Source organism: Lonchura striata, chromosome 23 (genome assembly GCF_050655825.1).
Source record: "Lonchura striata isolate lonStrDom1 chromosome 23, ASM5065582v1, whole genome shotgun sequence".
Lineage (NCBI taxonomy): Eukaryota > Metazoa > Chordata > Aves > Passeriformes > Estrildidae > Lonchura > Lonchura striata.
This window is the reverse complement of record NC_140725.1, coordinates 8,034,395-8,060,472: the sequence shown is the minus strand read 5'-3', so window position 1 is coordinate 8,060,472 and position 26,078 is coordinate 8,034,395. Positions and strand designations below refer to the sequence as shown.

The 26,078-nt window shown below is 51.8% G+C and overlaps 1 protein-coding gene and 1 long non-coding RNA gene across 3 annotated transcripts; one reads left to right on the top strand and one right to left on the bottom strand.

The window, feature by feature from the left end:
- Positions 1-20,894, bottom strand: MATN1 (matrilin 1). Its single transcript, XM_085559894.1, has 8 exons — positions 20,266-20,894; positions 16,398-16,744; positions 11,827-12,049; positions 8,086-8,211; positions 7,398-7,811; positions 4,853-5,005; positions 1,570-1,648; positions 1-185 (listed from the first exon to the last, which is right to left on the bottom strand). The coding sequence occupies exons 1-8, from the start codon at positions 20,567-20,569 to the stop codon at positions 134-136; spliced, it is 1,698 nt and encodes a 565-aa protein (XP_085416020.1). The 5' UTR covers positions 20,570-20,894; the 3' UTR covers positions 1-133.
- Positions 20,474-26,078, top strand: LOC146765575 (uncharacterized). Of its 2 annotated transcripts, none has more exons than XR_014949952.1 (3): positions 20,474-20,610; positions 22,952-23,032; positions 25,960-26,078. It is a non-coding gene; the product is annotated as an uncharacterized LOC146765575 (long non-coding RNA). The 2 variants fall into 2 exon arrangements; XR_014949951.1 differs by lacking the exon at positions 25,960-26,078 and adding an exon at positions 24,012-24,145.

The window sequence follows — 26,078 nt, the reverse complement described above, 5'->3', positions numbered from 1 at the left end:
TAAACAAATGCAGGTAGCCTAGACCTTAATAAAATCTGCCCAGAGCCCTGGGGCTGAGCTGCTCTCCCTGAAAAATGGAGCAGTTCTGGTTCTGTTACTTTGGAAGGAGGTGAAAAACTGCTGGGGTGGGGTTTTAGATGATCTTGTTCTCCAGGGCCTCGATTCTTTTGGCCACAGCTTCCAGTGAGGAGGAGTTAAGGAGGAAAAATGGCATTTTTTTCTGGGAATGTTGGGAGAGAGACTTTTTGTGCGGGCACAGAGTGATGGGCCAAGGTTTTAACTAAAGGAGAAGAGATTAGGTGAGGAGGGGCTGGGCTGGAATTCCCAGAGCAGCTGTGGCTGCCCCTGGATCCCTGGCAGTGCCCAAGGCCAGGCTGGACACTGGGGCTGGAGCTCCTGGGACAGTGGGAGGGGTCCCTGCCATGGCAGGGTGGGATGGGAGGAATTTTAAAGCCCCTCCCACCCAAACCACTCAATAATTCCCCGATCCCAGGTAAGGAGGGAGCAGGGGGATCTGTGCCCATCCCCTCTGGCGCTCCCAGAGCTGCTGGGCTGCTGGAGCTCCCCGCAGGAAGGAGCTGTCTGTGCTCACACATCCTCCCACTGCCACGGGCTCACTCCCAGAGGAGGAGGGAAAGGAGGGGCTGACAGAGCCTCTGACCCTGAGGAGAGCAGCAAGAGCTTTTCTTGGCGTTCCAGAGGAATTTTCTGCTCTTCTCACTAACTGCTGTTGGTGGTGTGCCTGGGAGAGGTCGCCCACCGGGTGGGAGCTGTGACTTCCCGTCACCTCTGCACCACACAGGTCACGGATCTCACCCAGCTTGGCTCCGGGAGGAGGAACAGAAATGTGCCACAGCAGGGCCCAGAAATGTGTGAAGAAGTCAGAATGTGGCTTTTAAAATTAGATCCTCTCCTGATCCTCAGTGGTGAGACATCTCCCCTGCCCCTGTGAGCCACCCCGAGGCTCCATGAATTCCTTTTTTCAGAAGAAGTTTTAATCCTACTCACAATTTTTTGGTGGATTTTTATCTCTTTCTACCACTTAATGAAAGGCCCAGCAGAGCAGAACTCAGTCCCACCAGGTGGGTTCTGATGGGATCCAACTCACCTGGCTGGAGATGCTTCCAGGGAACAGTTCCATGAGGATTTATCTCCCAGTGCTGAGTTTCAGCCGGCTGGGAGAACCTGGGATGGGTGGATGTGTCCTTCTGGACTATCCACACCACCCACCTACAGTCTGAGGTGTTCTGATGTCCCTCTGTCCCTGCAGTCCATGACGGAGTTCGGGCAGTGGTGGATGTTCGCTCTGAAGGAGTTCCCTGCCTCCCATTCCAGCTGCCTCAGGACCTGCAGCCCCATCTCCCCACAGTCCCAGAATCCCAGAGCTTGGAGAAGCCCTCCAGGAACATCAAGTCCAACTTTTGACCAACCCCCACCTTGTCACCAGCCCAGAGTCCCCCAGGTGCCTCATTCCCACCTTCCTGAGCCCATCCCACCTCCTTCCCCCAGGAGCAGACCTTCCCCATGGTCCCTCTGGACCCAAACTTCCCAAACTTCCAAAGGATATGTTTCTGCTGCAAGGAATTGATGAGGTCTTCTACTTTGGTCTGGAACTTCACGATGGATTTGCACTCACATGGATCTTCCTCTGTGGGTCACAACAGCAAGAGGATGAGTGGCACCAAAAATTGACTTAATCAAAATCCTTGAGCCCAGTGAAACAGAACAATTCTTATTTTCTATGTCAGAAATAGGAAGGAAATCAAATATAATTATTTCTAATTATCTGATTGATCTCTTCTGGCTTTAACCTCAGATGAACAGAGAATGTCACATTTTTCTGTTATTTCAGCCATAAGAAGTCTTTCCTGGGTTCCCATCTCTCTGGAAACCCACTAAGCTCTGCTCCTGGTGCTTCAAGTTTGCCCTAAAATTAGAGTCTGACCAAATAAAACCAACCTCTGTCTCCCCAACAAGATCCAATAAAAATTGGAGACACTGCTGCTATCAAGACTGGTTTGAGCTTTGCTTCAGTAGCTCCAGTCCTTGAGGGGACTCCAGTCCATGAGCGTTAATCACTTTGCTAATTTATGTCACTAATTTACATCTGTTCTTCAAGGAAAATTAACTTAGACTGGAACAGGAGGAAAAAGATGGCTGGGAAGGAAAGGGAGGGGTTACAAGGCCACTCTGAGCTGAGCAAAAGAAGGAGTCAATAAAAGACAGAATTTTTAAAGGACATTAATCACTTGCACCAAAACACAACAGGTTTAAACCAGCCAGGTGTAACCTAAAGCTGGAGATTAACAGAAGATTTCAAGGCAGCTGTTGAGAAATACAAGCTGGCACTGGGAATGAAAAAAAAAAAAAAAAAGCAAATATCTCCTTGCCTTCCTTTTATTTTTAATAATCAAATGTAAACATATTTACCCAAATTGATATTTTAAAAAGACAGTTTTTATTACTTTTTTTTTTTTTTTGGAAGGCTGAAGCTTAAATGTATTTGAATGACTTTAAAGTACAATTTGTTGGGGGTTTCATATAGATCCCATCCTCTTGTTTTTGGATTGATCCTAATTTTTTAATGAGACTTGTCAAAGAGTCTCTGCCTTGCAATCCTTGCTCTGCAGACACGGGTATTATCCCTCTCCAGCTTCTCCAGGAGAAAGGAAATCCCATCTTTAGAAACCTGGAGACAAATTCATCCTTTCTGGAGAAAAAGAAGGGCAGAAAGGCGGAGGGAAAAGGAAGGAGAAGGGGATTTGGGAGGTTGAGGTGTGGGGGTTGCTTCATCTCAGGTAACCACCCAAAATATTGATGTCTCCTGATGCTCCCGTGCATTCTGTCAGCTCCACACACTGAGAACTGGGAGATTTTTATCACAGTCACCTAAAAGGGCATTTTCATCTTTCTACTCCAGACTGCAAATGCTGTCACTGTGTGTGAGTCCAGGGCATCCCTCTGGCTGCCCTGGGACCCTGGCAGGGGTCAAGAACCCCCTGGACAGAGCCCCCAGAGACACTGGCTGTGATCTCTGTCCATGGAAAAGAGTTTTCAATCTTACAGGATCAATTACAAGCTCTGAGTGTTTGATAGAAGTAATAATTAAGTGTGGCATGGGTGCAAAAGTAAAATTTTAGGATTCTAGATGAGGGGTCCAAAGGACACAAGATGGAGGAAATTGGGTGTGCCTTGTCCTTTTTCTCCTTCTTCATGCCCTCCATGTCTCACTGTGGTGTTGGCATTTTTCTGTTGGTTCAGGCTGGGGACACACTGTCCAACGTAGGTGACAGATATTGGCACGTTCTTGTAAATCCAGCCCAGGGAGTTTCTGGTATTTAATGTTTGTCACATCCCACTGAGGGCAGAGCCCCACACGCTGCCCTGCAGGACAGAGCTGGGCAGGGCAGCAGAACATGTGAGAGATAAACAGAATAAACAACCTGGAAACCAGCACAGACCAATTATGGCTTCTGCTTTGGCAGCGGGGCTGAAGGACAGAGACTTTTACAATCTCAGAATCACCAGTACCTCAGATTCCGACATCACTGAACCCCTCCATCCTCAATCCCCCTCCCACCAGCACAGATCTTCACCTGCAGCTTCTCCAGGGCCGTTTTCACCCCTCCAGTCCAGCCTCAAACACTGACTGAAGCCCTCCATCCCAGCTGTGACCAATGAGTAATAAAATGGTTGACTCTCAGAATTAAAGGGCAAATATTATGTATAGGCTAAGAGAAGTTTTATGGATTGATAATTATGTCCTCCCCCTTTTTGCATCGTTCTCATGGGATAGCCGGGGAAGCTAGGACATTTGGGAGGGGGGCTCGTTACCATGGCAGCAGCTGACCCCCAGTCAGGATGTCAGAAGTGATCCCAGCCCTGGACAGCGAAGGAGGAGTCGATGGACAGAACTTTGGGAGGGGCCGAAGGGTTAAAAGGTGAAACCTGCACTGTGTGGTGAGCACATGGTGGGGAAACCCTCTGCTCCTGTGCTGTGATATTTTCTCTATTCAGTCTTCTGCTGTATTTTTGATCAGGTTTTAATAAACCTTTTTAATTCTTGGAAGTGAGTAGCATTTCTCACACCAGTCCTCTCACTAACACATATCGAGGATCTGCAGCTTCTCCAAGGGCATTTTCATCCCTTCTCTCCAGCCTTGACTGAACCCCTCCATCCCCAGTCCCCCTCTCACCAGCACAGATCTCCATCTACAGTTTCTCCAAGGGCATTTCCATCCCTCTTCTCCCTCCCAATCCCCTCTCACCAACACAGACTGGTGATCTGCAGCTTCTCCAAGGGCATTTTCCTCTCTCCACTCCAGCCTTCAAACACTGGGGCAAAACCCCTCCATCCCAATTCCCTCTCACCAACGCAGATCTTCACCTGGCAGTTTCTGGAGGGGCATTTTCACCCCTCTGCTCCACCCTTCAGAATTCACAGAGTCACTGGGTTGGCAGAGACCTTCCAGACCATCGAGTCCAGCCCAGCCCAGCCCCTCAACTCAGCCCTGGCACCCAGTGCCACATCCAGGCTTGTTTCAAACACACCCAGGGATGGTGACTGCACCACCTCCCCGGGCAGCCATTCCAGAACTTTGTCACTCTTGCCATGAAAAACTTTCTCCTGACACCCAGCCTGGATTTCCCTGGGGCAGCTGAGGCTGTGTCCTCTGGTTCTGTCAGCTCCTGGAGAAAGAGCCCAGCCCAGCTGGGCACAGGCACCTTTCAGGAGCTGCAGAGAGCGCTGAGGTCACCCTGAGTCTCCTTTTCTCCAGGCTGGGCACCCCCAGCTCCCTCAGCCGTTCCTCAGCTGTTCAGATTCTGTGGCTGAACCCCAGTCCCCTCTCACCAACACAGATCTTCATCTGCAGCTTCTTCCCGATCTTGCTGATGGTCCTGAAGTCGGCAGTGTAGAAATAATGCTCAGCCACGGGTTCTGAGGCGATCTCCCTCAGCTCGTCCTCCACGGCGTTGCCCACTCCCACGGCAAACATCCGAAATCCTGCCGGGAACGGGATCCTGTCAGCAGCACGGAGCTGGCACGGTGCCACCCCTGCCAGGCTGGGCACCCTCATCCACCCCCTGCACCCCAGGCCCCACACAGCTCCAGATCCTAGCTGACAATTACCCTTCACCCCCTCTATTCCAGACTCCTTTCAGCCAGGTCAAATAGGGTGAAAATAATTTTACAAGCAGAGATTTTATTAAAATTTACCAGACCGTGGGCACTGTGGCCACAAGAACAAGGTTTTGGAGATGCTCCTTTCAGCCAGGTCAAACAGGGACCAAAATATTTTTACAGGCAGAGTTTAAGCAGAATTTCCCAGGTAATGACAACAAGAACGAGGTTTTGGAGATGCAAGAAAGGACATGTGATGGAAACACCATCCCACTGATTTGGAAGTGATAATGTAGCCAAAGGAAACAGTGGGAGTTTCCAGAACAGGCTCAGCCACTGTTAATCAACCCCTGTTAACGAGCCCTGAGTGGCAAAGTCCCCTTGCAGTGGAGACCTGGGGTCAGCAGAACTGAGCTGAGTCTCTGTCTAAAATTGCAGCCTCCCCTGGGAGTTCAGAACTTGCCCAGGGATTGTCCTGCTCTATTGATTGATCTGCATTAAACCTGTTTCTGTTGAACTGAAATGCAATTTTCCCATTTTTGGTGGTATTAATTAGCCCTGATTAAAAATATTTGTCTCTACTTTGTCTCTACTGTCCATGCTCAGGCACTGGAAACATTTCCCTGCTCCCCTTTCTGCCTTTCTTTCTCTGGATATATCAAATATGTGCTGTTTTTCCAAGGCTCAGATCACTGAACAATTCTGCAGTCTCATTTTAAGCACTTGTTTATCCCACAGCAATAACTCATGGAGAGATAAGAGATTTCCTTGCAGGGACAAAAGAGGAGGGAGAGACAAGGCACAAAGTTTTATCACCAGGGAGGAATAAATTCTATAAATACACTTTATAAGAACCTTTTGTTTTATAAGAGCTGAACAGCCCTGTAAGATGTCAGAGTGCTTTGTAAACATTGTTTTTTCACCAGCTCCCTGACCTTTCTGGTTATGTGCTGGCCCCGAGTCCCATCTAGTGGTGGAGAGTGAAGTTAAAAGGAAGGGAAGGATTCAGCAATTCCTGAATGAATTCCCAGGGCTGGATCCATTTAACACAGGGGTGTCAGAGACTGGGAACGTGCTCAGCGGGTCAGCAAAGGGGCAGCTCTCAAGGCATTAATATTTCATGGGGCTCAGACACAGGAATTCATCAGCGAGTGGCCACTGAGCGCTTTTCCTACAACAGCAGCTGAGAAAAGTTCCTTATTAATGTGCCTGGGTTCCTCCTTAACCCATGTCTGTGCTTTGTTTGTTGTTTTATTGCTTTTTCTTTGCCTTCTCCAGGCCTTGAGGCTGATGCAGCCAAGCCATGCTTGGCCCTGCAAATCCTGGTGTTCGTTGTCTTTGCCCCCGTGTGCCGCTGCTGCTGGGCTGGGCTTCCTGAGCAACCCCGGCAAATCCCAGGCTGGCTGGGGTTAGGAGGGACATTAGAGCTCCTCCTGCTCCACCACCTTCCACCATCCCAGGTTGCTCCAAGCCCTGTCCAACATTAAAGGTGCTGGAACCTCCTAATTCTAAATTCCCTCTGCAGCTTCCTTCCATATTTGTGTGGAGCAACTAGACTTGGGTGCATCCCATTCCACAGGGTAAAACTCCACCCTGCCCATCCCATTTCACAGGGAAAAACTTCACCCTGTCCATCCCACTCCAGGAGATGGAACTCCATCCAGTCCAACCCATTCCACAGGGCAAAACTTCAGCCTGTCCATCCCATTCCACAGGGTAAAACTACACCCTGCCCATCCCATTTCACAGGGAAAAACTTCACCCTGTCCATCCCACTCCAGGAGATGGAACTCCATCCAGTCCAACCCATTCCACAGGGAAAAACTTCAGCCTGTCCATCCCATTCCACAGGGTAAAACTACACCCTGCCCATCCCATTTCACAGGGAAAAACTTCACCCTGTCCATCCCACTCCAGGAGATGGAACTCCATCCAGTCCATCCCATTCCACAGGGCAAAACTCCACCCTGTCCATCCCACTCCAGGAGATGGAACTCCACCCTGCCCATCCCATTCCAAAGGCATGGAACTCTATCCTGGCCAGCAGAAACTCCTCCAAAGACACAGAAGGGAATTAAAACCAGTTCCTGGCAAGCCAAGGTGCACCTGACACCAAGACTGAGGAGTTCCAAGTTCTCTCTGAGCGAGGATAGTCAGGGAATATCTCCCCAGAATTGCTCACTATGACCTGTTTATATCCTAAGGGACAGATCCAGGGAAGAAGTCCTGCCTGGGCCAAGGGAGAAAGAAGCCCCTGGGGATTCAGGAGCCCTACCTGAGTCCTTGGCTTTCTTGGCAGCATCTGAGATATAATCCTGTGAGCGTCCATCAGTGAAGACAATCCCCACCTTGGGGACCCCCGGCCGGGCTCCGTTGATGACGGAGAAGGAGCTGTCAACGAGGTACTTCAGAGCCTGGCCTGTCATGGTCCCCTTCTCCATGTAGGACATTTTCTTCACTGCTGCTTTGATGTCCTTCTTGCTCTTGAACTGCCCCAGGGGGAACTCCTGCCGGACGGAGCTGGAGTACTGCACCAGCCCGACCTGGGCCTGCTTGTCCGACACCTCCAGCGAATCCACGATTTGGTTGATGAATTTCTTCACCAGCTCGAAGTTCTCAGGCCTCACACTCTTGGAGCCATCGATGAGGAACACAAGATCCAGAGCAGAGCCCAAGCCACCATTGCAAGCTGAGGAAAAACACGAGAAGAGGGGAGAAGCAAACAGCAGCAAAGGCCTCAATAAATGACGTAGAAAAATAGAACCCTAATGCCATTTACTGTTGTGGGAATTAATTTGTTAATTAATATTGTTGTGGGGTTAATCAATTAAAACCCAACCGGAAGTGACAGCAATATTTTGAAAGTGATTCTGGCTGGTATGAGCAGGGCTTCCCTTTCTGCCTTCCCCAAGCAGAACATCCCAGTGCTGTCACCACCCTCCCCTCCGGGACACCTCACGTACCGGTGCAGGTCTTGCCATCACTGTTGAGGCTGAAACCATCCCTGCAGGCACACCTGTAGGCCCCCGGGGTGCTGACACACACCTGCTCGCAGTCGTGGTCCCCCGTGGCACACAGGTCAGACACCACTGCAAGGAGAGGATGGGGGGCTTCAAGCAGGGCCAGCCCGAGGACTCCCCACCCACAGCCAGCTCTGCACAGCCCCACATTAACCCCAAAATTAAATCTGCTTTGTAGTGGGACACAGCTCATTGGTCCTGAACAGTGGCTGAGGAAATGTCTCAGGTTGGAAATGGGGGAGTATGTTCTGTCCCATCTGTGAGAGCTGGGACAGGGCTCTGCTGCTCTTTGGGCACTTTTCTTTCTCTCTCCCACAGCCAATCCTCCCTCCAGGAGATCTCTGCTGTCCATGGCCACTGAGTGTCCCTGCATGGCTGAGAAAATTCCATCATCCATGGGGAGATGCTGCGCCCAGGGGAGGAGCCAAGCATTCCTACCTGGATCCAATCTGACCTGGGAACAGCACAGCAGCCTTTGCCCCCTGCATTCCCAGAGGAGCAGCTTCCTTCCCCTGCATTCCCAGAGGAGCAGCTTTCTTCCCCTGCATTCCCAGAGGAGCAGCTTTCTTCCCCTGCATTCCCAGAGGAGCAGCTTCCTTCCCCTGCATTCCCAGAGGAGCAGCTTTATCCCCCTGCATTCCCAGAGGAGCCCAGGCCCATCTCCCCCAGCCCTGGAGCTCCAAGGAAAACTCCCCCCTTGTGCAGATCCTGCTCCAGCAGAAGCACAGCTGGCACTGCAGGAGGGCTGAGCCCCCCTGGGATGGGGCTGAGCCACTCCCTGACCCACAGGGGACAGGGCTGCTCTGACTCTGGCACGGCTTTGGTTGTACCATTGCATTGGTATTTTTAATTTTCCTAGTAAAGAACTGTTATTGCAATTTCCATATCTCTGCCTGAGAGCCCCTTAATTTCAAAATTATAATAATTCAGAGGAAGGGGCTTTACATTTCCCATTTCTGGGGAGGCTCCTGCCTTCCTTAGCAGACACCTGGCTGTTCAAACCAGGACAGGCATAAAGACAAGTAAGAAATCCCCTCAAGTCTCCCTGCTCCACGGCACAGCCAGGACTGGAAATCCTCCCCATCCTGAGGGCAAACCCTGCTGGGTGGGGGGCAAATCACAGCACACCTCACTCTGAAAGTCTCTGTGTGAGGTGTGGGTCCCAGCTGCAGCTGGGTCCCACTTTTGCAGCTCTGCAGTACAGTTCTGAGCAGGGAGCTCAGCTGCCCGTCCTGGACAGCACTCCTGTGTGAACACACCTGGAATTCGCCTCAGAGCTCTCCCTGCGTGTGCAGCTCTCAGATTTCTGCTCTCCAAACATTCCTGCTGCCCTCCTGCCCTGGCGGTGGCTCCGGGGATGCTGAGCAAACAGCGTTTGCTGAGTGGCAGCAGCAGGAGCCAGCGGCGCTGGGGGTGCCAGCGCTGTCACAGCCACCAGAGCGGTGAACAAACTGCAGAGCAAACAGGGCTGGGGAGGCAAATTCAGTGCCAAATGCCAGGGAAAAATGTGCAGAAATCCAGGCACTGGGCTGGAGCAAACAAATGGAAAGTGGAGCAGAGTCTTTCCGAGTTGAGGTTTGTTATTTTGAGCTATTTGTGTTCTGCTCTACTCAGATTTTGTACGGTTTTTGGCTTTTCCACTTCCCGTGGCTGTGCCAGCACTGGTAGGTTCTTCCAGCCCAGAGCCTTGGGAATGTTCCTGCCCCTGGAGCTGCCTGTAGTTCAGCTCTGGCTAATCTCACTCCTGGCTGGAGCACCAAGGGTTTCCTGTTTCCCCATGAGTTTGCTGAGCGCTGTGGGAAGCACAATCCCTGCTGCCAATCCCACAAATCCTGTGCTGTGCCCGAGCAGGGGCTTTGGGCTCATCTCTGGGGTGGTTTAGGGCAGCTGCACATGAAGAACATGGTAGCAGGGGCTTGGGATTCCCCCAGGGCTGTCCTCTGCTCCCTGCAGCAATCTGAGTGCTCCCCTCATTCTGCCAGGCCTTTGCATGGGAAGAGCTTTGCCATCTGCACAGGGAGGCACAGAAAGGATTTCCCCCACAGCTTCAAACCACATGGTGACACCTTGGCACCACTGCTGCCTCCTGATTCCAGGGCAGCCAATTCAAACTCCACAAATATTCATGGCCTGGATTCCACTCCTCAAATTCCGTCTCTCTCCCTCCTTTTGGCTGAAGTGTTTATTCCCTCTCCCAGAAGCTGCTGCTGCAGTGACACCTGATAACACCTGACTCATTCTGTGTTATCACCTGAAGATAATCCACTATCCAAAATTTCCCTCTTTTCCACAGAGGAGCCAATCTTCCATGACAAAAAGCTGCTCCCCTTCATCACTTTCAGCCTGGGAGCTGGACCAGGAGATTTTACACCTCTCAGAAACTGGGAGTTCTTCAGGCCCAGCCGTGTCTGTTTGGGGTTCCAGGTGGATCACACCTTTCAGGAAGTGTTGCCACACGTTTTGGCTTCCAGGGAGTGGCAGGGAGAAGCCCCTGGGCCTCTCTTGCTGACAGGAAAAGGGGATTTATGGCCATTCCTGCTACCTTGGGGCACATTTGGAAGCAATAAAACACATCCAGTCCTTCAGTGGGTCCTGTAGGAGCAAAGCTGCATTTGTAGGATGCTGTTTTGTAGGATACTCTTTTTGTAGGATGGGTTTTGGAGGATTGGGTTTGGAGCATGGTGGCTTTATTGGATGCTGTTTGTAGAATGGTGTTTGGAGGATGCTGTTTTTATAGGATGGTGTTTATAGGGTGGTGTTTATAGAATGGTGTTGATAGGGTGGTGTTTGTAGGATGGTGTTTATAGGGTGGTGTTTGTAGGATGGTGTTTTAGGATGCTCGGGCTCCTTTGATATGCAGAGAGGAATTAGATCCTGCTCCAGCCAGGAGATATTCCTGCCCCATGAGGTTCCCAACCCCAAAAGCAGCATCAGGCAAAGGCAGCTCAGCCTCTGGCAGGAACTGGGACCATCCCAGCTGAACTGGGAATTCTGGAGACAACGCTGGTGGGGGGAATTACAAAACAAATTCTCTCAACTGCCCCAAAAAGGGTGTGATTTCAGCTGTGCTAAAATCCTCTTTTCCAGGTTGTTTTTCAGTGCCTTCAGTGGATCGTGTTTACAAACTTTCCGGTCCTGGTGAAATCTGGAGATTTCTTTAAAAAAAAGCTGAAATTCCCTGGACAAAACCCTGCAGTTCTGGAAAGGCAACTTCAAAGAACCCCTGATTTCCACGGGGATGAAGGGTGGTCATAGGTACAACTTCCATAGGAAAGGCTGGAGGAGGACTTTGGAAAAGGGTCTGGAGGGACAGGACCCAGGGAATGGTTCCCACTGCCAGAGGGCAGGGCTGGATGGGAGATTGGGAATTGGGAATTGTTCCCTGGCAGGGTGGGCAGGGGCTGGACTGGAATTCCCAGAGCAGCTGTGGCTGCCCCTGGATCCCTGGCAGTGCCCAAAGCCAGGCTGGACACTGGGGCTGGAGCACCTGGGACAGTGGGAGGGGTCCCTGCCCATGGAAAGTGTCCCTGCCATGGCAGGGGTGGGATGGGATGAGCTTTCCAATCCCTTCCCCCCCAAAGCATTCCAGGATTCTCTGCAAAGCTTTAAGGTCCCACCCACCCAAACCATTCCCCACTCCTGGCTGCAGACCCGCAGCTCTGGGCTGGGCACGCCAGGACTCACCGCAGAAAGCCTCCTGGAACTTGTGGGTCAGCTTCTCGATGACGCTGTAGCTCTCCACGTAGTCCACGTGCTCGTCCAGGGGCTCGCTGGCCATCTGCCTCAGCGTGCCCATGTCCACCCTGCCCACGCCGATGGCGAAGATCTCGATGCCCGCGGCCCTGGCGCGGGCGGACACGTCCTGCACCCCGTCCTGGGGCCGGCCGTCGGTCACCACGATGGCCACCTGCAGGGGAGGGACGGGCTGCTGGGCACTGCTGTCCATGTTCATATTTCCACAGTGCCGGTGGAACTGGCCAGGGTGGGGTTTGCATTTCTAAAATGAAGGGAAAAGGGAATCCCACCAGCTTTTCCCATACTTTGGAGATCACACCAATGTCTTTTTTTGAGGTGGAATTAGTTTCTTTCTGAGCTGGAAAAGTTAAACTGCCAGGGATTGATTGTTTCACCAAGGGACAGCTGCTGCATCCCCCTCTAAGGAAACGAAATTAAAATGTATGTTTTAATTTAAACAAACTTGAGCTCAAGCCAAACTAAAGATCTTCAGGGACACTCAGGACAAGCCCAGCTGAGTGTGGGACTTCACAGCATCTCAGGAAATGCCATGGAAATGTGAGATGAAGGCTTCATCCCATTTATAGGTGAAGGAGCTGAAGGATGGAACTGAAGCCATCTCCATGGGGAGAGAGGAGAAGAGGCCTGAGATCACGCTGCGTGTCAGGGCCTGCCAGGATTTGTGATTCTCTGTTCCAAAATAAACAGCAGGGATTAAACCCCACCCCTGCTAACCCCAGCATTAAAGTGGCATCTGGTTTAAATGGGCATTGGATTTCAGCTTGGATTAAACGGTGCCCTGAACCAGTTAAAAGCCTCTCAGAGTCCTGCTCCTTGTTTGTCCCTTTTCCTCTTTATTTTTCTTCTGAAGGAGACTATGTCACAAGACCTGAATTCTTGCTCTTTGCCAATTCTTCTGCCCCTGCCACTTTTCCTTACAACTGATTTATAGTGACACCACTGCCAACTCCAAAGGGATGGCTTGGGCTGGAATACAGAATGGGGAAAGAGCTTCCCCTCTGGAAAAACCAGGAGGAACAGGGAAAATGTGGGGCTTTACAATCTCATTTCAGCTGTTTATCTGCACTTCCTAAAGGATGCACAATTAAAAGTTCCCAGGAGCATCATAATTCCGTAACTGGTTCTTCCACGGGGGAAAATATAAATAAATTCAGTCCTTGCTCTTCTAGCGTGGCAAAAGAAAGGCAAAGGCAGCTGTGGCAGCTGTGGGGGGAATGGGTGTGCCCGAGGAGCCCCGGGGTTTTCCTGGGGCGGGAGCGGATCCATCCGTGCAGTGGAGCCTTTTGCCAGGAGAGAGAGCCCTCGGCTCAGCCTCGGCTCCAGCTGCGGCTCCAGCTGCGGCTCCAGCTGCGGCTCCAGCTGCGAGGGGACGAGGAGAGCCCGCAAAGCCCGGCTGGCAGAACGAGGGAGTCATCAAATGGGGGATCCGGGGAGTCATCAAATCAGGGACAAGAGGAGTCATCAAATCAGGGAATGAGAGGAGTCATCAAATCAGGGATCAGAGGCGTTATCAAATCAGGGAATGAGGGGAGTAATCAAATCGGAGATCAGGGGAGTCATCAAATCGGGGAACGAGGGAGTCATCAAATCAGGGAATGAGAGGAGCCACCAAATCAGGGACAAGAGGAGCCATCAAATCAGGGAATGAGGGAGTCATCAAATCGGGGATCAGGGGAGTCATCAAATCAGGGACAAGAGGAGCCATCAAATCAGGGACCAGAGGCGTTATCAAATCAGGGAACAAGGGGAGTTATCAAATCAGGGACCAGAGGAGTTACCAAATCACAGAATGAGAGGAGTTATCAAATCAGGGATCAGAGGTGTTATCAAATCAGAGACCAAACCCTGCCAGCAGATCCTGGCAGCAGCCGTATGTCCTTCTGCAATTCTCTTCCTAAATCAAGAAATTCTCCAGGTTTTATCAGCTCCTCTCCATCTTCAGCTAAACCCGAGTCCAGCTAAACCCAAGCCCAGATAAGCCCGAGCCCAGATAAACCCCAAATAGGATGGGGCTGCAGTGTCCACACCTGGTTGTGGTGGAAAGATCCTCATAATGCCTCTGTGTGGAAATCTGCCATAAAAGACTCAAAATTTACATTGCTTCCTACTCTGCTCTTGGAGAAAAACAAAATTTCTGGATACGGAGTCAGGATTAGGAATTAATCAGAGAACCCATGGGGAAAATGAATGTAACAGTGAGAGGAAGCTCGGGGTCCTCTCTCTGACAGCCTGACAGAAAGAGTGCAAAAATATCTGTTAATATCACATTTGGTTAACCCAATCATCAGGAAATACTGTTTTGTTCCTAGGATTCCTGCCATAGATATTTCCCCTACATCCAGCCTGAGTCAATGTGAAAAAATTATTTTCAAGCCGACCTCCAAATTATTTGCAGTCTGAGGATCTCTGTAATTCCCTGCCAGTGGAAAAGCTGAGTCCTGGTGTGGGCCTGGTTTGGGAAAGGCTTGGAGGGAAGGAGCAGCCTCTGGATCCTGGGGAGGCTGGCACTGCTCAGCCTTGTGAGGGGAATTATGAAAAGGTGAACCTTCTGCTGCCTCCAACAGCTGAATTTTGCCCCGATCCTCAATTTTACCCTGATAAAATTCAGAAACTTTGCTTTTCAAGGTCAAACCTTTTGCTCATTTAACCAGCAGCTTTCCCTGTCAATTCCTGACATTCTGGATCCTCATCCTTCTGTCAGACAGAAATCCCACGTGGTCTGATACAATTTATTCCTGGTTAATTCAGATTCCTGAGCATTCCTTGGCATTCCCAGGTACTCCCAGCCCGGGCAGGCGTTTCCCGGCGATCCCACAGCTAATGAGGGAGTGATGGCTCATTATGCCCTGGGAACGTGATGTTCCAGCAGCGCTCCAAGGAGCATCAGGCAGGAAGCTGCATAAAGCCCTGGATTTGCTCAGCAATTTGCCAATTTATTTGTTCTTCCCTAAAAAAATAAGGTGAAAGTAATTGGGCTCCCTGTGGGTTTTGAGGAAGGTGGGAGCAGGTTTTTCTCGGAGCTCCTCCAGAAACAAATGGTGCTTTTCCCTGCAGGTGACATTTACTGCATTTCCGGGGGTGACATTTACTGCACAAAGCAAGAGCAAAGCACCATGTGATGTTTTGGGATGTTGACAACCAGATTTGCACGAGGATTTGTTGGATTTCTGCTGTGGGAAGGAGAAAGGACCGTGTCCGGTGTTTCTGGGAGCTTCACCTCCCTAAATCCCTGTATGAACTGTTCCTCCTCCCAGGCAAGGGATGGGATCACCCTGAGCAGAAGGGAGAAGCTGGGTGGACTTCAGGGCAGGGCAAAGAGAGAAAAAACAACCAGGGAACCAAGAGCACGAAGGGTTGTGGAGTTTTCCACCTTGCAGACATTGAAAAGCCACCTGGGCATGGTCCTGGGCAGCCCCTCTGGAGCTCAGGGTCAGCTCCAGAGACCCCTCCCAACCTCCTTCTGTGATTCTGCCTCTTGGATCAGCTCCGGAGTGGAAGGCGAGAGGGAAAACGAGTGATTTCCCTTTTTTTTCCCCTTTTCTTTAATGCCTTAGATAAATCACCCCAAAGCTCACTGCTCCCAGCTCTTCCAGCTGTCCAGGAAAGGAGGTGTCAAGGAGACACTGGAAATCCAGGACAGTTTGTTCCACACACCAGAGGTGACAGGGAGCAGCAAGGCTTGGGGAGCTGTCTGGCAGGAAAGGAGTGCATGGGGAGAGGGATGGTGAATGGGGTGGAAGAGATTCCCGAGATGAGGATCCAGCGCTGTCATGGACAGCTCAGTGGAAATGTCTCTCCAGTCTGCAGGGGTGGCCAATGTTGTGTGTAACTGTCAGACTGCATTTAGAACAAAAACTGAGACTAAGACTGAACACGTTACAATGAGTTTTGTGTTTTCTTTCACTAAGCCCCAAAGATGAGCTTCTTTTTCAAGAAGAATTGAGAGGCTTGAACCTCCCAGAGATTTTTCAGGAACTGAGAGATTTGAAGCTCCCAGAAGTTTTCAAGAATTGAGAGGTTGGAACTTCCCAGAGGATTCCAAGAAAAGTTGAGAGGTGGTTTGAATCTCCCAGAGGATTCCAAGCAGAGTTGAGAGGTTTGAACCGCTCAGGACTTCAAGAAGAGTTGAGAGGTTTGAACCTCTTGGAGGTTTCCAAGAATTTAGAGGTTTGACCCTCCCAGAGGTTTCCAAGAAGAGTGGAGATATTTGAACCTCCCAGAGATCTTCAAGAATTGAGAGGTTTGAACCTCTCGGTGGCTTCCAAGAACTGAGGGGTTTGTACCTCCCAGAGGTTTCCAAGAAGGATTGAGAGGCGTGAACTTCCTGGAGGTTTCCAAACCTCTGGTTTGCACCTCCCAGAGTTTCTCCACCTGCAACAATCAACCCCCAGGTGTCTACAGACAACCAAAGCCCGGAAAGAAAATCCTCTTTCTGCTTTTCCCAACCACTCCCACGATGAGTCTCAAGCAAGGAGCTGGAGGAACCAGACCCTTTTTACCTTTCTGAAGTTGGGCGCGCTGGCCCTGCCGCCCTCGGCGGCGCTGAAGGCGCGGCTGATGGCAAACTGGATGGCCAGGCCGGTCATGGTGCCCGTGGAGAGGGGCTGGATCCTGCGCACGGCCTGCAGCAGGGCCGCCTTGCTCTGGGGACCCTGCAGGGGCAGCTCGCTGCGCACGGCGCTGCCGTAGTTGATGACGCCCACGCGGGTGGCGTTGGGGCCCACGTCCAGCGCCTCGATCACGCGCGACACGAACACCTTGATCTTCTCAAACTCGTGCGGCCGCACGCTGCGCGAGCTGTCGATGATGAACACCAGGTCCGTGGGCTTGGTCCTGCACAGGGTGCCTGGGGGCCGCAGGGACAGCGGAAATCAAAGGGAAAGAAGGAAAAGTGTCAGAGTGTCCTGGGAGGGAGAGGTCGGTGCTGGTAAAGCGGAGAGGAGCTGTGGGTTTGTCCTTTCTCTGTTTCACAGCTTGAGCTGGATATTTAAAACGTTCTTTGTGCTTTTCTAGGGAAGCACCTTTAGGAAAGCAGAGTTCCCGGGGAGTGACACGGACTTGTGGAGAGCAGGGTGTCCCGTGTCACCCCAGGGTGCCTCTGAGGGCTGCAGGAAACTTCATCTGCCTGGGGCAGGGAGGGAGGGATAAATGTGCGGAATGACAGCACGGAGAGAGGGAAGGAGGGAAAGACAGAGGAAAGGAGGGAGGGAAAAAGCTGTGAAAGAAGGAAAGGAGGGAGGGAGGGAGGGAGGGAGGGAGGGAGGGAGGGAGGGAGGAAGGAAGGAAGGAAGGAAGGAAGGAAGGAAGGAAGGAAGGAAGGAAGGAAGGAAGGAAGGAAGGAAGGAAGGAAGGAAGGGAGTTGAATGGCCGCACTGAGGGAAGGAGGGAAGGGAAGAAAGGGAAGGAGGGATAAAGCTGTGGACTGAAACCTGTGCTGCATTTCTGCACCCAAAAAAGGCTGGAAAGGGATTACTGCACCTCAGAGCTGGATAAACAATCCCCACAGATATCTGTTAATGGGAATGGGCCCAGAACCAAGCACAACACTCAGAAATCAGCCGGGATTGGGAACAACATTCCCAGGTTAAGGGTTAACATTCCCAGCACAGCAGGAGCCAGACCCCTGTTCCCCAGTGATGGCACCAATAACAAACCCCAGTAACAGCACAGAGCTGGTTCACATCCGTCACGGGGAAACAGCAGAGAAATCTGGAACCCATAACTGATAGTTAATAATAGATAATTAATCTCTACAGCCCCATGAATACCCACAGTGTAAAGGAGAGGCTATAAACAGGAGGCATCAGCAATGCAACAAACGGAATGATTGTTATTATTATTATTATTTTAATTTCTCGCTTTCATGACATTTTCCATCTTCATTTTCAGCTGTGGCAAGACATAAAAAAAAGGCCTGGTGTTTTTTTATGATTTCCTAAATGAATGTCCCCATTTCCCCCAGAAGATCTATGCCATGCTGTTATTTTAAATTTTTTTCTCCTCATTTAGCCTGTCTCTGTCAAGTGCTCTGTTAATATTTGATTTCTGCAGGGCTCAGGGAGTTCCTGTCATAAAGGAGATTTCTGTGGACAGATTTTTAAGTGTGAGCTTTTGGGCCAACAAATCTGCACCAAATGATGACATAAATATTACAGCTGGTCCTCAGTGTGAGATCTAATGGGGCTTTCAGTCTTTGAGGCAGATAAAAATAAATACTCAGTGATGGATTCACAGAAGAAATAATCAGGTTTGTTTCCTGAGAGACATCGAGGAAGGTCTGGGAAGGTGGGAGCAAAGCAGGCAATGGTCACTTTGTCAGGAGCTCTAATTCCCGCTAAAATCCAATTTAACATTTTCCCATATGGAAGAATTTAATTTTCCCCCCATAATTCACTGCAGAGGAGGAAAGCTCCCAGGGAGATCCATCTGCAGCACTGGAAATCCCTCTTCCAGAGGTTGCCTGTGCCCAGTTTACAGGTGAGAAATGAAGGTCAAGGGAAAGGCTCAATTAATTCCTCCAGAAATAAAACACAAATCCCCCTTTGTGCTGATGAATCATCCCTGGATTTAGTGACAAACTAAGCAGGAAAAGTTATTTTATTTCCCTAAGAACAGCTGGAGCCAATAGAAAATTTTTAAGTCAATCTATTTTATTTATTTCTGCTCTGTGATTTGGCCCTAAATAACATTTTTAAGCTCTTTTTATGAGAGTGGAGTTTATTTTAGAGAAGGAAAGAGTAAAGAAGGGATACCAGGTGGGAGTTTTTTGGGATTTCAGCCACAGTCAGGGTCTGCAGGACAGGCCCATTCTCTCCAGGAGGTGACAGTCACTTGCTCTGATTGACACCTTGACTCAGCATAGTTTAGTTAAAACTGGGATTAAACTAGAAATAAAATCTTCCTCTATATTTTCAATATCCACACTAGAAATTACTCAGGAATAGCTTAATTAATGCTGACTTCAGCAGAAAATTCCTCTCAGGCCATCTTTGCCATATCCATTAAACCCTGGGAGAACAGTGCAGTAGCCCAGGACTAAAAAGGGTTTATTTTAGAGAGCTGACTGCTCACAGCAAGGCTGAGCTCAGTCACTGCTCTGTCTCCCAGCTTTGCACAGCAAAGAGAACCCTCCTTTCCCAAATTCCCGAGGAGAAAGGGCTCAGTTTATCTGAATCCCCCCTCCCTCAGCCCCAGATACCTCTGCAGTCACTCACACCTGCACAGCTCAGGCTGCCCATGGCTGTGGCCGGGCCATCATCATCATCACCCTGTCCAAACATTTTCAATTCCCACAAGTCTGGCCTTGCAGCTGAATTTGCCTCTCCTGCAATGATTTCTGGGGAAATCCAAAAATTCCTGGGCTGCCTGGAGCCCGGGGAAGAACAGAGATGCTCTTGAGGACCAGACCCTCCCTTCCCTGCATGTCCATCCCTGCCCCAGGTGTCCATCCCTGCCCTGGGTGTCCATCCCTGCCCCAGGTGTCCATCCCTTCCTGGGTGTCCATCCCTGTCCCGGGTGTCCATCCCTGTCCCGGGTGTCCATCCCTGTCCTGAGTGTCCATCCCTGTCCCGGGTGTCCATCCCTTCCTGGGTGTCCATCCCTGTCCTGGGTGTCCATCCCTGTCCCGGGTGTCCATCCCTTCCTGGGTGTCCATCCCTGTCCCGGGTGTCCATCCCTGTCCCGGGTGTCCATCCCTGTCCTGAGTGTCCATCCCTGTCCCGGGTGTCCATCCCTTCCTGGGTGTCCATCCCTGTCCTGGGTGTCCATCCCTGTCCTGGGTGTCCATCCCTGCCCCAGGTGTCCATCCTTCCCTGGGTGTCCGTCTTTCCCTGGGTGTCTGTCCCTGCCGTGCATGTCCATCCTTTCCTGGGTGTCCGGCCCCTGCTGCACTCATTCCAGGATGGAGTTTGGAGCCCATGCAAGCTGCAGAGCAGGCAGCTCACCTGCTCCTGGCTGCCCTACTGCCCACCTGGGAAGCCAAGCAGAGCAGGAATTCGCTCAGGAACAGACGAAGGAAACCCCAGGAAAGTCCCGTTCCCAGCAACCCGACCCAGACCTCCTGCTCGGGAGGTGGCCCTGGGTGCCGGGCCAGGTCCTGCTCCAGCCCCTCTGGAGCTGGAGAGGGGAGGGAAGGCAGAGCCCTTGTCCCACCTGGGCCTCCTCCAGCCCCACGGGGTGACCCGGGGCCAGCCGGGCTGTCCCACAGGAGCCACCCCAGCCCCAGGTCCCGCTGCCTTGGGCACACGCTGGACACAGCTCCTGCACTGGCCCGGCTCTTGCTGGGCATTGCCTCCCCCGTGCCCAGCGCCCGGCCGGAGGCACAGAGGGACCCCCGAACCGCAGCCCCCCAGCCCGGTCCCCACTCACCGCGGGGCTGCGGAGGGGCCCCGCCGGCGCCCGGGCCGTGCAGGAGCAGCAGCAGCGAGAGCAGCAGGGCACAGCAAATCCTGGCCATGGCGGAGCCGGGCTGGGAGTGCGGGGCAGAGCGCTGGCCCCGGGTATTAACCTGCCCTTCTGCGGAGGCTCCGAGCCAGCCCCTGACACGGCGGGGCCGGGGGGGCAGCGAGGCGAGAGGGGCAGGAAGAAGGAGCAGGAAGAGATGCTGCTCCGGGGTGGGGAGGGGGCGATGCCCAGCCCTGCCCTGCCCCCGGGGCCCCCACAATGGCCCCATTGCTGCTGAGGGCACCGGGAGCTCCGCCGGAGCGGGGGAAGGTGGGGAGCGCGGCGCGGAACAGTGGCAGCACTGAGAGCAGCCGGGGTGGGGCCGCCGGAGCTGCGCGGGGCCGGGGGACAGCCAGGGGACAGCGGCACACGGCTCCCCGCGCTGTCCCCGCTGTGCCAAGGGCGGACGGCGTCCTGGGGATCCGGGGCTTGGCTCAGAGCAGCGGCGGAGACAGGCGCAGGAAAGCAAAGGGGGTCCCGGCTCGCGTCCTTCCCCCGCCAGAGCCCGGAGAAAGGCGACAGCGACACGCGGGTCCCCTCCCGCTCCCCGCTGTGCCAAGGGCAGGGCTGGGGATCACTTTGGGATCCCTGCCGTGGGGGAAGGCTCAGAGCAGCGGCGCAGACAGGCAGAGGGATGGGGTGGCAGGCGTGTGTCCCTCCTGCAGAGCCCAGGGAGGGACGGCGGCACACGGGTCCCCTCTCGGTCCCCGCTGTGCCAAGGGCAGCATCCCGTGGGATCCGGGGCTTTGCTCAGAGCAGCAGCGGCGGACAGAGGCTCAGGAGAGCAGGGGAGGGTTCGGGAGCACGGGTGACGATCCGGGATGCAGAAGAATTTTCCTGCAGGAACAGGCGCTCCTCGGTGTGGCTGAGCCCCTGTGAGCAGAGCGGGCTCCAGAGCCCAGAGCAGACAGACAGGAGAGGCTGGGCACGGACAGACAGACGGACAGACAGACGGACAGACAGCTGGGGGGTTGTCTGAGCTGGCAGTGCAGCGCTCAGCTCCGCACACACGAGGGAGATGCAGCTCCTGCCAGAAAACCCGACAGCCTCAACCGGCCACCAAGGCTGAGGGTGCTGCAAATGAGGCGAAATCGATGCGTCCTTTGTGGAGGAGCAGCAGGGCGATTTGGTAGCAGGGAAAGAGAGATTTAATGATGGCTTTGCCACAAAGCACTGCATCTTTTTCTGTTTTTTTTTTTTCTTTTTTAACGACTGTTTTACACTGCTGTCACTTGATTAAAGCCCTGCTCCTCGCATGGATTAGGTTCTGCTCACCTTTTCCTGCAGCCCATCCTTGGATCCCTTATCCATTTAATCTGCATTGTGTGAGTGCAGGGCCATGCAAAGTACCTTTAACTCAAAGCACACTTTCTCTTCCCTTATCCAGACTCTCTCTTTCCTCCAAAAGCTCTTCAGCAGCCTGGGAGCTCCTGGGGAGAAAGGCTCTTTGATGAGGGCAAAGAAGGCCCTGTCCTCACTGAAGCTCCCAGGCTCCTCTTAACTCTTTAACATTAAAAATGTTAATTAAAATATCAAAATCTGGCAATGTTCTCATGCAAAATCAGCACGGATTTGTCCCACTGTCTCCCACAGCATCAGTCCTAGGATTTCAGCCAGCTCTGGAGCTGACAAATCTGGGGATTTTCAGTCAGGAGGAGGAAATGCTCCACGGAGCATCTGTGCCATGAGGAAAGGATGGCAGGATTGGGATTGCTCAGCCTGGAGAGGAGAAGGTTTGGGCTGACCTCACTGAGACCTTCTGGTGCCTGAAGGAGCTGCAGGAAAGTTGGAGAAAGACTTTGGGCAAGGGATGGAGGGACAGGGAATGGCTTCAAACTGAAAAAGAGTAGGATTAGGTGGGATATTGTGATGGAATATCTTCCTTGTGAGGTGACGAGGGGCTGGGCTGGAATTCCCAGAGCAGCTGTGGCTGCCCCTGGATCCCTGGCAGTGCCCAGGGCCAGGCTGGACACTGGGGCTGGAGCACCTGGGACAGTGGGAGGGGTCCCTGCCATGGCAGGGGTGGCACTGGGTGGGGTTTAAGGCCCCTTCCACCCCCTTCCCTTCCTCTGTGGATGCTTTCATGGATATATTTATAAAATCACAGATTTAGGGCAGTGCAAACACAACATTCCCCTCCCATGTTCACACACACAGAGTTTGCTCCCCAAATACATAAAACTGCCACCATCCATTTATGACTGTCAGGGCCCAGAGTGAAATAAAATCCTGAAATTTGGGAGATTTTGCCCTGGACCTGTCTGGCCTGGGGTTTCTCCTGTTTTCCTGCCCTGCATACAAGGATCTCTTGGTGCAGACAGCACTTGCTCCCCATGAATGGGGATCATTCAGAGCCCTCCGTAAATGAAGCCTCTATGGCTGTTCTTGCGGGGAAAATATAAAGTTGCTCTGTGTCATTCTGCTGTTAATTAGCAAAGATAAATACATTTCAGGTGGATTTTTTCACCAGCAGAGCTTGTGGCACACAAGCAGCATTAAAGCTTTGAAAAGAGGGCGAGAGGCAAAGGTGTGCTGGGAGCTCTGGGGCTGCATTGATGCCTCTGGAAAAGCAGTGTTTATTTTTAAAATATGAAACATCATTTCTCCCCAGGCCCCTGAGAAGGAGAACACTGGAGTCAATATTTCAGGAGGAAAATATGCATTTCGAGCTCTTCCCCAGCCTGCCTGCAAGGTAAACACACGAACTGTGAATGGCTCGTGCTGGCCCCAGCATGGCCCTGCTGCTCTTGTGGCCTTCACATGTCCTGGCACGGGGAGGCTTTGCCTCTCCTCCAACACCCTCAAATCCATGGCTCCTGACTCCAAAAGTGATGCTCTAAAACACCAAATACTCCCTTTCCTTCTACTGGTGGAGAACCAGAAAATTTTGGTCCCACCTTGCTCCTGCTGAAGGCAAAAGGTTCAGAGCTGGGCATTCATGCGGTCACACCTCAAATTTTGGGGGCAATTTTGGAAAAGAAGAACTTGGAGGGGCTGGAGCATGTCCAGGGAAGGGAACAGAGCTGGGAAGGGGCTGGAGCCCCAGGAGGGGCTGAGGGAGCTGGGAAAGGGCTGGAGAATCCCTGAGGGAGCTGGGAAGGGGCTGGAGAATCCCTGAGGGAGCTGGGAAGGGGCTCAGCCTGGAGAAAAGGAGGCTCAGGGGGACCTTGTGGCTCTGCACAGCTCCTGACAGGAGGGGACAGCCGGGGGGTCGGGCTCTGCTCCAGGAACAGGGACAGGAGGAGAGGGAACGGCCTCAGGCTGGGCCAGGGCAGGCTCAGGGTATTTGGGAACATTTTCTCAGGGAAGGGTTGTGAAGCATTGGCTCGGGTGGAATCAAGGAGTGGTGGAGTTCCCATCCCTGGTACGTCCTAGGAGGGCTTGGAGGTGGCCCTTGGGGACACGCTCAGTGGTGGCCCTGGTGTGCTGGGGGACAGAAGGACTTGGTGGTCCCAGAGGTCCTTTCCAGCCCAAGGAATTCTGTGATTCCAAGACTCCAACGTGAGCTCAGGAGCTGCAGTTTGTCCTCCCCAGCACAGGGAATTATCACCTGCACCAGGCAGGAGAGAGCTGTGGGTTTCCCTCACTTTGAAAGCTCTGCAAGATTCCCCAAATTCCTCATGGTTTCCTCATGGTTCTTGTTGTCCTTCAGTTCCTCTGTTGTTTTCCAGACGAATTTCCTGAATTGCAAATCCCTGGTTTGCCAGTTCCCAGTGACAGAATTCCACTCTGCTGGACCCCTTCACCTTTAAAGTGCCAAATCTGCCAGTCTTGGGGCAGGGAAAGTAAAGCCCAGCTTAAGGATAAGTCCTGAAAGTACTACAATAAAAACATTAAGGCAAAATTAAAGCTGGGAGAGGTGGCAGCTCCTCATTTGTCATCACACAAATAACTCCGATGGAATAAACGATGTAAATGAAGATCTTCCACCATCACAGCCCTTCCCAGGAATGCTGATCAGCTGAGAAGAGCCAGGAAAAACAGCACTGGATTTTCCATGGGACTGACAATTCTTGTTTAGAAGCAGCATTGCACTCATGCCATTAGTTCTGCTCAAATTTTAGTTCAAAACTGCACTTTAGCTTTGTATTTCCCTATTTCCAATAGACACCCCCTGATTGCATTTAATATCTCGCTGTGAATTTCACCCTGGAGTGAGCCCAAGTGTTAAAATCAAAATGCAGCAGCAGTCCCTGAGGACATGGAAATGACCCAGAAAAATTAGAAGGTTTTCTGAGGTGGGGGGAAAAGGGAAATCAGGGATCTCAAGATGTTCCCAAACTTCCAGTGGAGTTCCAGCAGAAGGCAGGATAAGGAAATCACCTGAGGTTGGGCTGGGAGAGGTTTTGAATGGATATTAATAAAAAAATTCATCATGGAAAGGGTGGTCAGGAATTGGCACAGTCTGCCCAGGGCAGTGGTGGAGTCAAATCCCTGGAACTGCTCAAAAAAATCTGTGGATTGGTCACTTTAGGGTGTGGTTTAGTGGTGACTGTGGCTGGACATGAGGGTCTTAAAGGCTTTTTCCAACCTTAAAAATGCCATGAGTTAAATACTAGATTTTTTTTTTTTTTTTTTTTTTTTTTTTTTAATTTAGCCCTGGACAAGAAATTCTTCTCCAAAGGGATCTGGAGGGTGCCCAAGTCCCACAGATGAGGCAGAATGAAAAGGCTGGGAAGGGAGCAGCAGCCAAACTCTGAGTTGTTTGCTGCTGGTTTTTCTTTCATCCCAAACAAACCCAGGAGTTGTAGTAAACACAGTTCTGCTGCCCTCCAACCTCCAGAAAGCTCCAAGGTTTTACAAAATGCTCCCTAATTTCTGCCTATTCCTGGCTTTCTTTGATGTTCCGGGTGAATGTTCTGAGCTGGATTTCCAGCTCCACTTTTCACCTGTGGAGAAATGATGACAAAAGCTCCAATTCTTGTGGTCTACCCTCATAATGTTTCTGTTTTGGTTTGAGGGATGGAGGGACCCCTCCCAACCTCCTGCATCCCCATTTCCCACCCTGGCAATGTGGAATTTTAGCAGTGGGGGCAGAGCAAAGCATCCAACAAATGATGCAAAGGAAAGGCTGGGGAGGCAGGAGTGGCTTTGAAAATAACCCCTGCACCGAGTCAGGATCAAAGGAATTTCTGTTTATCCTTCCAGCTGCAAAGAGCTGGCAAATATCCCTGGGGCTGCTGCTGGAAATAGCAAACACTGTTTATGGCTGGGCCTTGTTTGTGTGTTTTATGGGTCACACTTATTTCACAGGGATCATTTTTGTTTGTTCCCCGTGCCCACAGCTTCCCCTGGGACTGAGCTGCCTCCTGGGCACGGCTCCTGCCTCTCCTGCTGGCCACCTGCAGGGCTCTGCTCCTCCATCCACACCTGGAGCTCTCCACCTGCGCCACTCCTCAGTTCCGGCCTGGACCAGGAGGCCCTGAGGTTGTTTCTGTGCTAGAAACGGCTGGGATGGCACCAGAACTTTGTGCAGTTTTGGGTGTCACAATAGAAAAAAGGTCTAAAGGTGTTGGAGAGTGTCGCTGTCAAGGCAGGACGGAAATGAAGAGAACTCTGATTCAGAAGGCTGTGAGAGTAAAATTCCAGTTTATTCAAATACCCCTCTCTTTTTTACAGAGCTACTCAAGGACCAAATCCATTGGACCTGAAGTGAAAACAACCCACAGCACTGGTGCAGAGTGCTTGACGCACAGTGATAGAACTTAGCTATAAACAATGTGAACAACAAGAGAGAT